The sequence below is a fragment of the Apus apus genome, chromosome 7, assembly GCF_020740795.1.
Source record: "Apus apus isolate bApuApu2 chromosome 7, bApuApu2.pri.cur, whole genome shotgun sequence".
Lineage (NCBI taxonomy): Eukaryota > Metazoa > Chordata > Aves > Apodiformes > Apodidae > Apus > Apus apus.
The window spans coordinates 3202654-3219148 of record NC_067288.1 but is presented as its reverse complement, the minus strand read 5'-3'; the positions used below and the strand labels follow the sequence as shown (position 1 = coordinate 3219148).

Here is a 16495-nt window from a genome sequence, read left to right as displayed (position 1 = left end):
TCACCAAGGCTGGAAAAGACCTTTACGATCATCAAGTCCAACCTGTGACCAACAGCACCACATCAGCTAGGCCATGGCACTAAGTGCCACATCCAGCCTTTCCTTGACCCCATCCAGGGATGGTGCCACCACCATTTCCCTGGGCAGTCCATCCCAGTGTCTAATCACCCTCTCTATGAGGAGGCACTTCCTAATATCCAACCTAAACCTCCCCTGGAGGAGATTCAGGCCAGGCCCTCTCATCCTGTCACTAGTTGCCTGGAAAAAGAGCCCAGACCCCACCTGACTACAACCTCCCTTCAGGTAGTTGAAGAGAGTGAGAAGGTCCCTCCAAGTCTCCTCCAGGCTAAACAACCCCAGCTCCCTCCCTCCCAGCACTACTTGCTTCTGCACTGTTGAACTAGAAAAGAAATTCAAAATTAAAAAAAGGCAGGGGGGCCCTGAGCTCTGCCCCCAGCTCACCGTGCCCTCCAGACCCCCCACGTCTCTCTGTGTCTGAACTGAAACTCAGAGAGATGAGTCCAGGTTTCTCCCAGTAAACAGAGGAGGGATTCTACCTGCTGGGCAGGGACTGGGTCTCCTGGATAGCTTCCGTTCAGGTTGGCTTCAGGAGAAGTTGCTGAGAGCCTGATTTTCAGATCTATGGAGTAATAAGAATTCCCATTGACTCTGTAACCGGGTGATGAATCTGTCTATGCCTCATTTTTCTCAGCTATAAAATGGGAGAAATGGCATTTCTGTCACTGGTTAGCTGGAAGGTTAATGCAATGATTATTAGTAAAGCTCGTTAATGACCTTGGGAACAGCAACTCCCAAGCCAGGGTGGCAGTTCCTAACAGGGTTTGCTGTGCTCCTGAACAGACTAACGGACCCAGTGGAAATTAGGTAGTGGCAACCAGCTCAGAAAGAGAAGCAGGAATAATTTTCCTAATGAGTCAGCAGCAGTCAGGAGCAGAGCCCAGGAGGTGACTGTCACTTTCCCCAAACACCTGGCCCACATGTCACTCTGCATGGAAAAAGTCGCAGTCTCCCTGCGTGGTGATTCATGGAGATCATCCTTAATGATTTCTGTGGCTGTGCTATCACTGGGCATCACAACTGCAGCTGCCTGTGGCACAGGTAAATGGAGCTGCAGTCAAAAAAGTCACAGACTCGGGGCTCATAATAAGTAGGATTTATGCCCCCAGAAGAGCAGAGCATACATGGCTATTAAGCTATAGAGAGTACTCGTCTCTTCCTTCCTTAAATGTCAGGGTTAGTGTGTCATCCCTCCTTGCACGGGATCAGAACTAATACTTTGCTCTTTGAGACACCATCAGTGTGTGCCTTTGGAGCCTGGAAAATACAGAAAAGTAAGAGCAGATTCCTACGGTCAGTCTTCCAAAACGAAAATCTGTCAGCAGTAGCACTGTCTTCACATAAAGGAATCACTAGCAGATATAGCTGCTTATCCCAGAGTAAATAATCTGTTTTCAGCCCAGCTTTCAGGCCAGTCAAGAACAGGTTGTGTTTACAGGGTAGGAGGTGCTTGCCTTGCTGTGCTCCACACACCTTCAAAGGCAGAGAGGCATAATATCTTCTTTAAGAAGAAACACAAGGGTAATACTCAAATAAAGTGAGGAAACACAAGCAGTCCCTTAGGGGCAAGTTTGAACCTGAACAGGACACTAGGAAGAGTTTGCCACATGAGGGTCAGGAGCTCCAGCCCCCACTGAGAGGAGGATGAGGGGGAAGGTGCCCACAGAAGCAGCCAGGATCAGGCCGATGGAGGGTACAGGCATTCCTGCCACCAGGACTGTCCCCTCTGTCCTGAACCCAGAGCTGTGCTTCAACACACAGCCCAGGATCCCAGACCCAAGGCAGTGTAAGCAACTGGCACAATGCTGGCTGGAGGAGACAAAGTTCTTACAGCTAATCTATCATGTTTCACTCTTGTACCCCTGACATTGAGTCTAATAGCAGCACTGTTGATGCTTGTGCAGTAGCAAATTAATTCTTAGGGCTCATTTCATGCTCACAGGGACTGGAAGACAACTGATGTGCCACTGCTCCAGCTGTGGTGAACTTCAAAACCAGGAGACCTTATCCGTGTCCTTCACCCCTTTAAAATGCACAGGTATCTCTGGGAAGTAGCACCTAATCTTCCCTTAGGCTGCATGCACTGATCTTGGAACTGGTAATGCAAGGAAACCCCAGGAGAGAAATATCTCCTGAAGACAGAGGCTGTTCAGTATGTGTTGGGGCAGTGGAGAGAAGGTCTTTGCTTCAAGGGCCTCCAAGAGCTTGTCATCATATCCTACTAGGGAGTCAGTTCTTTGGTGCTGAAGGTGCTGGGGGCCACAATCCCTGCCAGGCCCGTGCATGGAGGTGTTGCTATGAAGGCCAGTTACATATAAGTGGGCAAATACTTGATTTTTTTTATCATTTTTTTTTTACCTGTGTCATTTTTACTGCATGAAGCACAGTCAGTAATGCCATCAAAGACAAGCAAGGCTTTTCAAGGACCAGCCAGTATTTCAGAACACATGAAGCACATAGATGTCCTATTGCCAATACTACTGCTTGCTACTACTGTATTCTTCCCTTGGAAACCTGAAAGTCCATTGCAGACACTGATACTGATAGATTTTGGTCCCTCTGGAAGACAGAAAAAATATGCTTTCCTTTCTCTTTGCAGTAGGAAATAAATATACACAGACATCAACAGTCAGACTCCAAGAAAGGTATTTAGACACTTTTGATCCCACTGAAAACAAGGGGAATCCGTGTCTTTACGGGGTTAGTCCTGAGACCTGAAGAAAGCAGGGGAACTCAATGGCTAAAAAAACAAACCACCAAAAAATGATCCCAAAAACTATATAAAAGGTAACTTGCTAATAGCAGCAACAAAGTGTTAAATCATAGGAGTGACTATAATGTCAGATGTCAGCTTGTAGAGGTAAGACTGCTGACCTGGATCTGAAAAGAAAGCTGACTTTGTTTTGCTGACTGTCTTGTTTGGTTTCTTTTTTTCAGCATTAGGGGTAAATACATAGAGGCAAACACTGAAGGTGTTCCAGCACAGTTGAGGGGGGAGAGCAGGAGAGCTCCACAGGTCTCCACGTGCAGCAGCATCTCCAGGACAAAACAAGAGCTATGATTTTCCCTGCCCTCCCTTTGGGACATTTGTGATCCACCATCCATCCCTGCCACCCAGAGAGCTCTCCTGACCAACACTGCCTACCTGAAGCCACCTTTTTTTTTTTTTTTTCCCTCTCTCAGACCAGTTTTACCAGCTCTCATACTGGTTTGAGAGCCGGCTGAGGGCTGGCTCTGCTGCCTGCACTGGGAGGCAGTGCTGCAGAGTTGATCTCTCTGGGCGTTTTCCCATACCTGGGTTTAGGATTACCATCCTCGGGGAATGCCCTGGAGTTTCACCACTCTTTAACCCTAGACAGGTAAAGCTGACTGCTGACAATACAGTTACTCAAGGCAAAGCGGGCAGTGTCTATCAGTTGTCTGAGGAGAAATGGAAGGAAGCACCAGTCACCTCTCTGTGATGCTTCTGGACAAGCTGAAAAGCTGACAGGTTCTTGTAACTCCTCAGCCCTTCAGTCTGGCTTGCAAAAGTCTGGGACTTGGGGTCAACATTTCCCTTAATGCCCAAAGTATCTTTGGTGCATCCCTCGTTAACAGTTTATGGGCGAAGCTGTGCAGAAAGCGCTGTGCCCCTTTCTGTAAACCCACGGGCTGCTGCAGGGAGAGAGGAACACCCCCGGGGGGCCTGGTTGGTGGCATCCACCTGCCCAGGCAGTCCGAGAGACCCTGCTCAAGCCCGGAGAAAGATGCTTTAACTCATTGCTGGAGATCTTTCAGTGGGGCTTGGATAACGTGTGATACTCGGGGCAAAGCTCAGGGAGACCCTGCCAGCCTTCCCCCTTCTGAGGGGTGGTGCTGAGGTGGTGCTGAGGGGTCGGAGTGGACAGGGACTGTCTCTGAGAGGCAGCACAGCAGCCTTGACCCTCTAAGGAGAGACCTGCCAGCCTTCCTCCTCTGAGGGACACCCTGCCAGCCTTGCCCCTTCTGAGGGGAGACCCTGCCAGCCTTGCCCCCTCTAAGGGGAGACCTGCCAGCCTTCCCCCTTCTGAGGGACACTCTGCCAGCCTTCCCCCGTCTGAGGGACACCCTGCCAGCCTTCCCCCTTCTGAGGGGAGACCCTGCCAGCCTTGCCCGTTCTGAGGGGTGGTGCTGAGGGGTCGGAGTGGACAGGGACTGTCTCTGAGAGACAGCACAGCAGCCTTTCCCCCTTCTGAGGGAGACCCTGCCAGCCTTCCCCCTTCTGAGGGACACCCTGCCAGCCTTCCCCCTTCTGAGGGGTGGTGCTGAGGTGGTGCTGGGGGGTCGGAGTGGCCAGGGACTGTCTCTGAGAGGCAGCGCAGCAGCCTTCCCCCTTCTGAGGGGAGACCTGCCAGCCTTCCCCCTTCTGAGGGACACCCTGCCAGCCTTCCCCCTTCTGAGGGGAGACCTGCCAGCCTTCCCCCTTCTGAGGGACACCCTGCCAGCCTTCCCCCTTCTGAGGGACACCCTGCCAGCCTTCCCCCTTTCCGAGGGGTGGTAATGAGGGGTCGGAGTGGACAGGGACCGTCTCTGAGAGGCAGCGCAGCAGCCTTCCCCCTTCTGAGGGGAGACCTGCCAGCCTTGCCCCCTTCTGAGGGGACACCCTGCCAGCCTTCCCCCTTCTGAGAGGTGGTGCTGAGGGGTCGGAGTGGACAGGGACTGTCTCTGAGAGGCAGCACAGCAGCCTTGACCCTCTAAGGAGAGACCTGCCAGCCTTCCCCCTCTGAAGGACACCCTGCCAGCCTTCCCCCTTCTGAGAGACACCCTCCCAGCCTTCCCCCCCCTAAGCAAAGACCCCGCCAGCCTTCCCCCTTCTGAGGAAGGACCCCTCCACCCCCCCCGCCCACCACGCAGACCCCGCCCACCTCCCCGCTCCTCAGGCGATGCTGCGGGGGGGCCCCCCCAACCCCCCCCACGCCCCGCCCCGCCCCGCCCCCGGGCAGCGCGGCCCCGCCCCGCGCATGCGCGGCGGCCCGCCCGCCTGTCAATAAAGCTGGAACCAACGCGGGCGGGCGCGCTCTTCCTTTCTATTATTTATTATTATTATTAATTTTTCCTCCCGGGGGGGGGTGTTTTGTTGTCGGTTCGTTGGGGTTGTGTTTTTTTTTTTTTTTCTTCCTTCTAAGAACCGACGCGGTGGCTCCCGGCGGCGCGGGGATGCGCTGAGGCCGCTACCCCCCCCACCCCCCCCACCCCCCCCACAACCCTCGGCCCCGCTTCCCCGCCCGGCCCCGGCCTCGGCATGTCGGGCAGCCGCCCGCACCCCGCCGCGCCGCCCGCCGCCACCCCGGCCGCCTCCTCCTCTTCTTCCTCCTCTTCCTCTTCCTCCTCCTCGGCGGCCATGGCGCCGGGCTCGTCCTCCTCGGGCAGCGCGGCGGCGCGGCCTGTGCTGGTGGCGGCCGCCGTGTCGGGCTCGGGCGCGGGGCTGGCCCGGCTGGCGGCGCGGCCCGGCGGCGGGCCCGGCTCCTCGGCGGGAGGAGGAGGAGGAGGAGGAGGAGGAGGCAGGAAGAGGCCGCTGCTCACCCCGCTCTGCAACGGGCTGATCAACTCCTACGAGGACAAGAGCAACGATTTCGTCTGGTGAGGGCAATCGGGGGGGAGGGGAGTGGGGGGTGGGGGGGGGGTGGGGAAGAAGCCCCCCCGGGGGCACCGCCGTGCCCGGCTCGGTGGCCCCGGGGGTGTGAAATACCGGCGGGAGGACGGAGGAGCCGGCAGCGGCACTTCGGGGGTTGGTTGCTGGGGGAAGAGCCGCTTGTTGGGCTGACCGCCCTGGAGGGGTTGCAGCTTTTTTTTTTTTGGGGGGGGTTTCTTCTGTTTGCTTTCGGGCCCTGGGTCGCAGCGTTGCTCTCAACTTCTCTGTTTTCAAGCCAAATCAGGTTATTCCCAGCAGGTTCCTCCTTGGGTACAGCTCCGGAGCAGCCCGACTTACCGGAACGGAGCAGCAACCCCCCCCCGCCCCAGGTGTTTCCACATAACGTGTTGACATGGCAAGCAGATGTCCTGCTCTCCCAGGCAGGGGCTGGAGGGGCTCTGGGCTCCGGAGGGGTCACCTCACCCACCAGAGCCCTCGCACTGCCCTGCTCCCCCTCTGGAAGAGTAGCCAGCAGAGGGTTTTGTGCTCCTGCGGGTCAGGGATCTGAGGAATCTCATGGTCGTTGATGGATCCGGTAAAGCTAGCGTGGCTTTGCCTCCCTTGCTAGGAAAGGTGGGCCAGCTTGAAACAGCAATAAGGTTTGTGTCAGTCTGGCACCTCAAACCAGATGAGTGGGGAGTTTCGGCGATGATGGGATGAAGATTTTTCTTGAAGCTGGTCAGTGCTGTCCTTCTCATGCTTGGCCAAAGCTGCAGCCTGTGGCTGGAAATACCCTTTCAGCAGAGGTGGCAGAGTGAGGCCCTTCATGATGTGTGGTTGGAGAACTCTTGGCAATTTGCAGTTTTACAAAGAGCCTGTTGCTAATGAGTTTCAAGCCTCCTAACATAAGGGGGAGGTTTGATTTTTTTAATTGCTGGTTGGATGTACTTAAAATGTGAGAACAGAAAGCAGGGTAAGTGCTTACACCTGAGAGAGACAGTAAGGAGATACTGGAAAGGAGCTTGAGTTGCAGGAAAGCCATGGATCAGAAAGAAACAGTAGAAACAAACAAAAAAAACAAGCCAACAAATGGGGCACAGCTTCCAGGATGACTTTGACAGCTCTGGCTTACAGGTTGGGGTTGGATGAGGTGAAGGTTGGATGTCTGGTATCTCCACAGGCCAAGTATTGTCTTGAAAACCTGTAGACTTGACTTCACAGCTTTGTAAACTCTAGATGGGAAATATCCCTGCAACTGAAGTGAGAACATAAAGCTGCGAAAAAGTTAGTGGCAGAGAAAAACTACTTCTTCTACTAGTAAGAAGCAATAATAAAAGGTTACTACTTATTACTGTAAGTAGTTGTTTGCTCAGTAGCAGAATTGGGGTGAGAGGACAGCTGTAATCTGCTGTTGTCCTGCCCTGGCTGAAAGATAAACCGTGTTGTATCGAGTTAAGGGCACTTGTTTGGGGGAGATGATTGTGTTGCTGTTGGTCAGGGGGGATAATTTGATTATGAAGGACTGTGCCCCTCTTGTTGTCTGTTGTTGAAATGAGGGTGTTTGAAGGGAAACTACACTCAACAAGTTTATAGGCCACTTGAGGTATTTTAAGACAGTTCAAAAAGCTGAGTTTCCTGGTTCTTACTCTGCAGGTGCATGTTTGAAGGAGAACATGCTGTTTTCCCCTTATTCAGGAGTGCTGCTGGCTGAACATGTGAGAGGAGAAAATAAACTTGAGTAGTAGTAATCAAGGCAAAATGTCTTTCCTTGTCCCCCCTTTCTTTGGTATTGACAAGAGTCACCTTGGCTATATTGAAGTGCAGGTCAGATGCTTTAAGAGTAGACATGATTGTAGTTAAATGACCTGTTTTCTTCTCTGCTGTGTGTTTCTGTGGGCTGTAGGGCTTGTTGCTTATATTAACAACAGCTTCAAGTTATAGTACTCCCCTTTTTTTATGTTACCAAAACAGTTTTGTAGTACAGAAATAGACTCAACTGGGCAACTCTGGAGAGTCCGAGAAGACAAGTGTGTTTGTACAGGTTTAAATCGTTTATTTAAACAAGCTTTGGATATCTCAGTCTGAGAAGTTGAAGTTTTCCATATGATGTGGGGTTTTTTTCCCAGAAGGACACTTTCAAGATGCTGCCAGCTGCAGGGAATGTGTGATAATTTTTCTGATAATTTAATGTGCTGTGAGCTCCTAGTAATTAGCAACAACTGGGAACTCAGTAGTAGAGTCGGCCTCTACTAGACTGAAGGTGGGAACAAGTGAAGAAGTTGGGGTGAGTTTCAAACATCAAGGTGCAAGTGGAAATCCTGTAAATGGTGTTAATGCAGGCAGCCTCCCTGCCTGTCTTCTGAAAGTGCCATCCCAGCAGTGTGAGGCCTAGGCTTTCACATGAGTGTTGGCAGATGCAGCTAGTCTGGGTTGTGAAATGTTTAGCAAGTGTTCTCTCAGGAGTTTGCAAGTGTTTACTGTTTGTGGTAGCTATCAGCTTCTGCCTGGAAATTTGTAGCTCTAGCCCAGGAAAGCAAATAGGTCTGATTTACTGGAGAACTTTACTATAATTTGTTTCTCTTAGTACAGGATGTAGAATTTAAAGGTAATTTTTGCTGCTCCTGTAGTCAGACCTGGAGAATACCTGAGAGGTGGTTCTCTAGTTGGAGGATTTTCTCCTATCCAGCAATGTAACTGCTTATGGTTTTCCTACACCTTACACTAACCCTCCCAGTTAGTGGTTGACTAGGCCTCTTTAAAACCAGTTCCTGTCTGCTTTGCTCCCTGGATGGGGGGGATCCTGCTGAAGGCTGTCTTTTCAGTGGCTGCTTCCTACCAGTCCTTGTTTCTGAGCTCTGGCAGGATTAAGTACACATGGAAGAGGTACTGTTACACACCAGCCTGGAGAGGTACACCCAACACACTGGGCTGTGGAAAGGGCTGTGTGCCACATTTAAAGTTGGACTTGCAGGTTCATGGGTTTTTAAATAGTTCTTTCCTCAAGTGGCTACCTGGGAGTGTCAGGCATGGGCTGAGTGTAGCTCTTGAAGTGTTTGTGATTTGGCAAACCCCTTTAAATGAGGAAAAGTATGGATTGACACTGGAGATCACAAGCCAAAAACACAGGGAGCTGCTTACATACCATGTACAATGATAGTTTTAGAATCTATTCTTATATTAGAGCTATTGAGTAGATAGTAGTGAGAGTGATCTTTCACCCAGCCACCTTCTGCCTGAAGGACAGAGCCTGCAGCAAGTCCTGCTCCCTGCTCATACCAAAGAGGAGCAGAATAGGAAGGAGAAACTGTCATGGGTCTTGTTTGCTGGAGAGCAGAAGGGAATTTGAAATGTGTTTAAATTCTATGGTGACCACTTCAGCCAGGGGTTTGGGTAGCAGCAGGGTGACAGGAGCACTCTTGAGAGGTGCCTTGAAAACAGCTGCCAAAACCTAAGAGGCCTGAACTTAGTTAAAATAATGTTTAAGATGTTTGAGGTCTACCTTAGAGAAAGAATGGTAAGCCTCTGCAGTGCTGGGAAAATAATTGTTTAGTGAATAAGGCATCAGTATCTGGTGAAGAACAGTGACATTTTTGGCTGGCTGAAGTAATTTGCATCCTTTCTACCTGCCCAAGACAAAGAGAGGGTAAGAGCTTTCTCATGCAGAGAAGCCTTGATTTCAGTACACCTGTGCTTCTCAATTTCAGTGCATATTACAAGCCATAGTATGGCTCATGTCCCCATCACTCCACTGCTTTTTTTTTAACCTTCCCTCTCTGTTAGATGAACTTAAACCAACTGATGCATAGCAACTTTCATGTGTTACAGCCAGCCTGGCTTCAGTAAGTATTAAAAGACATCAATCTTGTTTCCACTGGTAAATCACTGAGCATTTCAAGGGAAAGAGTTCTTAATGGGAACTTGAGGCTCTGTTAACTCTGACCCTGGCACTGGATGGCTACATTTGCTGGCTCTGATTGCTTTCTTAACTATTTTTGGTTCTGTCACTTCTCCAGTCAAGCTGGTATGAAGAAGAAGTAGTTTGGGAACAATGGTCTTGGGTGAGTGTCGTGTTAGGAGGTAATCTTAGCTCTAGTTTGTGGTGTTCTATTGCAGACTGAGGAGCATTACAGCCTTGATGGCTACACTTTTTGGAGGCAGAGCATTAGGAAAGACCACAGCTCATCCTGTGGAGAGTAGCAGATTTTAATCTGATACAGAGAGTGGGACCATGTTACATGGCATGACTAGAAGAAGATGGAGAAGTTAAGCTGTTTATCACCACTGAGGAGAAACCAGCCTCAGACACTCATATGACCAGAAGGCTTTCACTTTTTTTAAAGGCCATCTAATAGACTTCAGAGGTGTCTAATTCTCCTCCTATTAATCCACCTTTGGTGAAGCTTGGTCATAATTTATACTGACTAAACAGTGCCTTGAAGCTAATTCATTTCTAAGTTGGAAACAGTGACTTGAACTCCTGAAGCTGTTGTTGCTGAAGACAATGTGCAGAAGAGGGTCTGCCACGTGGAGGGAGGGGCAGATGCATGCTAGTTACTTTGGAGGCTTCTTTTGAACAACAGGATTGGTGGCTTGGGAATATTTAAGACAATCTGATTTGTATGTGAGGTTGGACAAACCTTTCAGGGCATCCATGTTTTCCAGTTTGGCCTTTCAGAGGGGGATTGCATTGGCAGGGACCACAGAGGTGTTCCTTCTTCCTCTTTTTATGTGCCTTATGAGGTAACCAATACTAGTATCTTCTAAAATAGTTGACAGGAAGGAGGACAGACTTCTGTGGAGTGCTAACAAGGGGAGAAGTCAAGGTACTCACTTGCCCTTCTCAGCCAAACATTGTTTATTTTGCCTAAGTTTGAGGTTTTTGATCTTGGCTTAAAAAAGAATTGTGCTTTTCAAAAGTAAACAGTTTATTAACAGCTTATTCTGTGGGAACTGTCTGTTTGGCAGAAGGTGGGAGGAAGCTGTTTCTGAAGACAAGTGCTGGTGAAAACCTCTCTGAACTGAGATTGGTGAGGACTTGGGGGAGTAAGAGGAGAGCATTTGGATGTATCAGGGCTTGACAGCAAGGTGAAGCTTGTGACACAGCTGACTACATTTATTAGGTGCAGAACTGTGATGTTGCTGCTCACAGCATCTTGCCAGATAGCTGACCAAGGCCTGAAGATGAATGTGTATGTGGCAGCATATCTTAACAGCTGGCAGGGATAGCAGCCATGGGAGTCACAGGATGCAAGATGCATATCTCCTCTGCTTTCATTTTTGTTTCATTTTCCTTTCACATGTTTCACAGCCCCTTGATGAGGAGACAGCTTGCTTCCATTACCTGTCCCACAGAGTCCCTGTGTCTCTTGTCTTGCTCAAGTTTCATGGAGCACTGTTTGCTTGTACATCCTCCTCTTCAAGCTTCCTGCTTGGTCCTTGGTGACCCCTCCCAGAGAGCTGGCTGTGCTTTGATCACTAACTACTCTTGGAAAAAACTGAAGCCCTTGTTTCCATCTGCTTTCCTCTGTCTTATGAACAGTCCCATGTTCTACCTTTCCTCTTCTCCTTTGAGTGAGTAACATTGTGCTTGACTGTTGGTTGCAAGCACACCCCCTCATTGGCACTTTATTAATTATTATTTCTTCTCTTTCTCTTCTATCTCCTCTTCTTCAATCATTGCTATTTCTGTTCTGCTCTGCCTCTTCATATAATTTTTTGTTTAATTACAGACAGCTATTGGCTGAAACTAATTTTTGTCATCTAGAAATGCCTTATGTCTGTTTTATATAAAGTTTTTTGCATTCTGTTTGAGATCTAGTACAGGAGGATCTTCTGCAGCCTTCCTTGTTGGAGGCACTCTGGCATAGTTTTCAGCTGTTGAAAGCTTCAAAAGGGAATACTTACCTGGTGTTCAGTGTAGCAACCTGCAGAATCATTGAGTTCAAAGGACTGTTGATTGCCCTTTTGATCTTTATACTGCCTGCTTGCTATTGCACTTCTGTGTCCTCTTTCATTTTGCAAACAGGCAAAAAAAGAAAACACTACCTAAGCTTGATGAGGTGACTGTTTTTGAATTAATAAACATTTCCTTCATTTTTTAAGGCAATAATACATCTTTGTTTTTGGTGTTGGTTTTTTTCAGCCCCATCTGTTTTGATATGATTGAAGAAGCCTACATGACAAAATGTGGACACAGCTTCTGGTGAGATTTTTCTTGTGTTGTACAAAATGTCCAGCTCTTACAGCATGAATGACTGATGTTGCTGTGAATCCCTTCTGAGTTTTTGTTACTTTTGTCCCCTGTCCTTGCACTGGAGAAAGGTTAAAATTTTTAATGATGGGTAACAGGTTAAAAAAAGGGAGTTGTCTTAGTGTTTAAAACAAAAAATACTACACCACCATATTTCCTCTGTAGAGAAAAGAATGGTTGTAAACTTCTTGGTTGCATCCAGTGCCCAGAGGCTGGACAGTTGATCAGCTTATCTCAATTTGCAATGGCAAGTGATAATTGCCACCCAAAGCAGTGAGTCCTGCCTCTGTAGAGATCATGGGAGTCAGTGTTGGTGTTGGGGGGTTGTTCTTGCTGTTTGCAAGACCATACACAGTTTGCAGTGGTCTCTTAGACTTTTTAAGGGAGGATATGCTTCAGACTTGTTTCTGTTGTATTGAATTTGCCCAGAGTCCCCTTATTTTTCAGTGTGTTATCTCTGGCTGAATGAGAAGCAAATGTTTTGTGGAGAAGTGCAAGAACCCTCCAGGGGCAGGTGTGGAATTGTCTGCTCTTCCTGTGCTCAACTAAGAATTGGAATAAATGTTGAACCATGATGCTTTAATGTCCCATGTACATTGTCCTCTTATGGTGTCTGTTAACTAGAAGCAAATTGCTTTCCCTTTTCAAGGAGTAATATTTTAATAGCATAAAGCATTTCCTCAAGCAGCAGATGCAGTTAACTTTAGAAATGTTTTGAGCTGCAACAGGTAAAATAACAGCTGATTTTGTGCCCTCCATAACACTTTACTCTTGTGAGCTGCAACTTTTAAAAAAAAGTCCAAGATGAGAAGCATTGAAATATCTTTAGAAAGAGCAGAGCAGTGTTGCCACATGGTGCCTTTACCAGCAGTCAACATGAAGCTAAGTTCTTAGCAAGATGCTTAAACCTGATGCTGAGGTACATCTTGTAGTTACTCTGTCCCTCCAAAAGCTAACATCTCAACTGAGAGGACCTCTGAAGTCACTTTTGGAGAGAACAGCCAGATGTTGATGAAGGTGTTTCCAATGTGCTCAGTTAGCCAAAATGCACAGCAGCTTCTGTTGCTTGATAAGCATTTGGCTAATCTAGACAATTTTGCAGTCTATTTGGTAGCTCTGCCTGTGGAAGAGGGGCATGAATTTGAGTTGGAAGTGTGGCTGAAGTATCCATGTTGCCACAATCCTCAGGGAATGAAGAATTAAGTACTTAAATACCTTTTGTCATCCTCGCCAAGAAACTTTGCTCTTTCTGCTGTAGCACAGTGAGTTAAGAGTTGGGATATTGTGACTCAGCTGTAGGATCTTGGCCATGCAGCTGTCAGTTGGCAAGAGAGTACACCCTATCTAAAGCTGATATTATTTACCTTTTGCTTATGTTTTGTTCCTTCATGGTTGCTCACTTGTTTCTTGTTTGTTTTTCAACAGCTATAAATGTATTCACCAGAGCTTGGAGGATAATAACAGATGTCCCAAATGCAACTATGTTGTGGACAACATAGATCATCTTTATCCCAACTTCTTAGGTGAGCTCTAAGTTAGTTTCCGTGAGGAACATCATAGTAGTTATGGAAGGCAGGCACGTGTACATTTGTCCTATAAATAGGCAGCTTCTGGATATTGAAAATAAAATCCAGACATCAACCCTTTGGTCAATTGTGGGTTTTACTGAAGAAGTATAAATTGCTAATACTTCACTGCCTCCAGCAGTTCTGTGTGCTGAGTTGCAGCAGTGAGACTGACTTGCTGCTGTTTGCATACCAAGAAAAGGAAAACAAAGATGATTTCCTGTTGACTAGAGATGTGAATCTATTTACTTGTGTTTTCTTGCCCTGTCTGTCTAATAATCAAGAACATTCCCTGTTTACAAAGAATGAGCAGTGGAGGAGGGGAGGCTGAATTACATACTGTACTATTTTTGCTACTGCAATGAAGTCCATGTGATGGATGTGTGTAAATCACATGCAGAAAATTATTCATATACATGCAATCCTAACTGGTTGCTTCTTAAACAGTGGAGTGAAATGTTTCTAACTGGAAACAGAGTTCAGAACTTTGTTGTGGGGAGAAAAGGTCAAAGGAGAAACACATTGTAGTGTGAAATATCCAAATTAAATCTTAATTTCATGTGCATCCATTTAATAGTAAATAGATTAAAATATTAATATCCAAGGAATGCTTCGAAAATGGGTGTCATGATTTAGACTCCACAAGTTGTGCTGAAGGTGGTGCTGAGGCAAGTCTTGGAGGATGTCTTGGGCCACTGAGTGTTGATTTCATACACTGGCAGTTGGGGGGAAAACAGCCATGAGGAGGGAGAAGAGCTTGTGTGTGTGTGTACAAAGGGCTGAGGTTATCTTGCTGCATTTGTACCACTCACTAGATGGGTCTGAAAGAAAATGGTAGCAAAAAAAAAATCTTTTTAAAATGCACACAGTAATTAAAAGAAAAACCTTGTTCTCTTCAGCTGTGCTGGTTTTTGCCCTGTAGTAAATCAGTTAAGTTTTTACTCCCTCATACTCTTCTGTGATATACTTCTGCCTTGGAGTTGAAAAACTTTGTCAAAGAACCATGGGTGCTTAGAAAAAGGAACTGAAGCATTGAGGAATTTGGGGAATGTGTAGGCATTGTAGTGAATGATCTTTTAAAAAAAAATCTTCCAATACTTGAAAAAACCATGATCAAGGAATAAATTGGTGAGAAGAAATGGGGACATTCTATTGATAAACTTACTGAAGTAAAAATATTACTAAAAATTAAAATATTGAGATAGAAGCTTTCATACTTTTTGTGAACTTTAAATCAAATCCTGACATCCCATTTATTTATGGTTTTAGTCAATGAACTTATTCTTAAACAGAAGCAAAGATCTGAGGAGAAGAGACTCAAACTGGACCATTCAGTGAGTAGCACCGTATGTTCCAACTTTTTTACTTCATATTTATTTTAAGGTTTGGTACTGCAGTTGTTGTTAGGTGGCTTAATTTAGAAGAAATGCTGTCGAGCTGATGCTTCAGTTTGGTTCATGTGGGATAATACCCTATCAGTGGCACTAGGTCCCTTCAACCTTGTTAGTTCCCATTCCTCCTGCCAGTAATAAGTACGTAGAGGGAAGCTCTGTGAGCACAGCTAAGTGTCATATGATGTATTGAATATAACCTGGGAAAATGCCTGTGGAAGCAAGCTTGTTTAAAGGTAATTTTCATTCGTTGTTGGAAATTACAGCTACAGTGAGAGTAATGAATGATGACAAGTGCCATGGGCTTGTCTGATCACGTCTGAGAAGCTGTGTTACACGGGGAGATTGGAGGAAAGCTAATACCAACCACAAGAGGGAGAAGGATGCATTTTTATGACTGGTATTCTGGCTCTGATCCCAGAGAAAACTGTATGGGTATCTTGTAGATTTTCTTCATGTCACACAGTGTTCCCAGCTCGTGAAAACAAAACCAGAGATTTCAGTACATTTGTAAAGGTATCAACACTTTTCCCCTCATCAAGTGTGGAGACATTTTTGAAAACCCCTGTACAGCAGCAGTGGATGCTCTTGTACATTAAGATCAAAAAGAATGTATGACATTACCTAGGAAACTTTATATTCAATATAAAATACACACAAGCCACGTTGGTTTAAAATGTACACGACTGACCTGAAGACATGGGTAGTAACTCCTTGGCAATTTGTTCTGCTTTCTCATAGTGCACCTTTTAAAACTATGCCTGTAGATGCATCTGTGTTAGATAACTACCAGTAAGTGGAAATCTGCCAGGACTTCATGCCCAAAACAGTGTTGTGTCCACCTTTTGGCAGCTCTTAAAAAATACTGTTATCTCTAAAAAGAGAAATCTTGTGGTTGTACCAGCTCCATGTACCTGGTCTCCTTTTATTTCTGGTATGAAGTCATTGAATACATATTGCAGCAAAGGTGCAGTTTCTTTGTCATGGATTTGTCTCAGTAAGAAGTCATTCTAAGGGGTATTCAAAGCTTTCTGAGTAGGTTAGCAGTAGTACATTTAACTCCTACGTGAGTATGTTAAAGTTTGTTTTGAATCTTGTTGACTTGCTTAAAAACTGGGGGGTTTTGCCAGTTGTTGCAGTTGGAAATTGAGTGTTTGCTTCTGTAGTTTCCACAGGTTCTGTTGAGAGTTGTGTAAAAAGTTGCTTGTTGCATATGAATGCTAATGTATTGTCTCTTAATCTAACCAGTACAAATAAGCTACAACCTCTTAGAAATGGCATCCAGTCCAAACTAGACATTTTCTAGTTCTAGCAAATTATCTTTATCTAGTGTCATAGCTTTTATAGGGCAGGATTTTTTTAATCCAGCTTGTTTTGTTCTTGGGAGGCCTAAGGAACTTTCATCTGCTCCTATTGGTTCCTGAGACTTAATGTAAGGCTACATTAGCATTAGCTTATTATACAGGTTTTCCCCTGCTAAAAGATAAGTTTTTTACTGGCAAGGAGAAAGAGCAAATGACCTATAGGTAAGAATGGGCTGCATGGTAGTGTGCTGGCTCTTTGAGGAGTCCTCAGCTCTAGCAGATTGAATGAAAAGTTCACCCTGATGAGCTCAATCTTC

The 16495-nt window shown here is 46.7% G+C and overlaps 1 protein-coding gene across 5 annotated transcripts in view; it reads left to right on the top strand.

Annotated features, from left to right (window-relative positions):
* Window positions 1-5087: 5087 nt before the first annotated feature.
* COP1 (COP1 E3 ubiquitin ligase) overlaps window positions 5088-16495 on the top strand; it is a 128838-nt gene continuing 117430 nt past the window's right edge. For 3 of the 5 annotated variants that reach the window (XM_051625046.1, XM_051625048.1, XM_051625044.1), the window contains exons 1-4: window positions 5088-5676; window positions 11811-11870; window positions 13344-13441; window positions 14753-14829. In XM_051625046.1, the coding sequence (XP_051481006.1) occupies window positions 5339-5676; window positions 11811-11870; window positions 13344-13441; window positions 14753-14829 (573 nt within the window). In that variant the 5' untranslated portion in view covers window positions 5088-5338. The remainder of the gene's footprint in view (window positions 5677-11810; window positions 11871-13343; window positions 13442-14752; window positions 14830-16495) is intronic. The other 2 variants (XM_051625047.1, XM_051625045.1) reach the window with 1 other exon arrangement.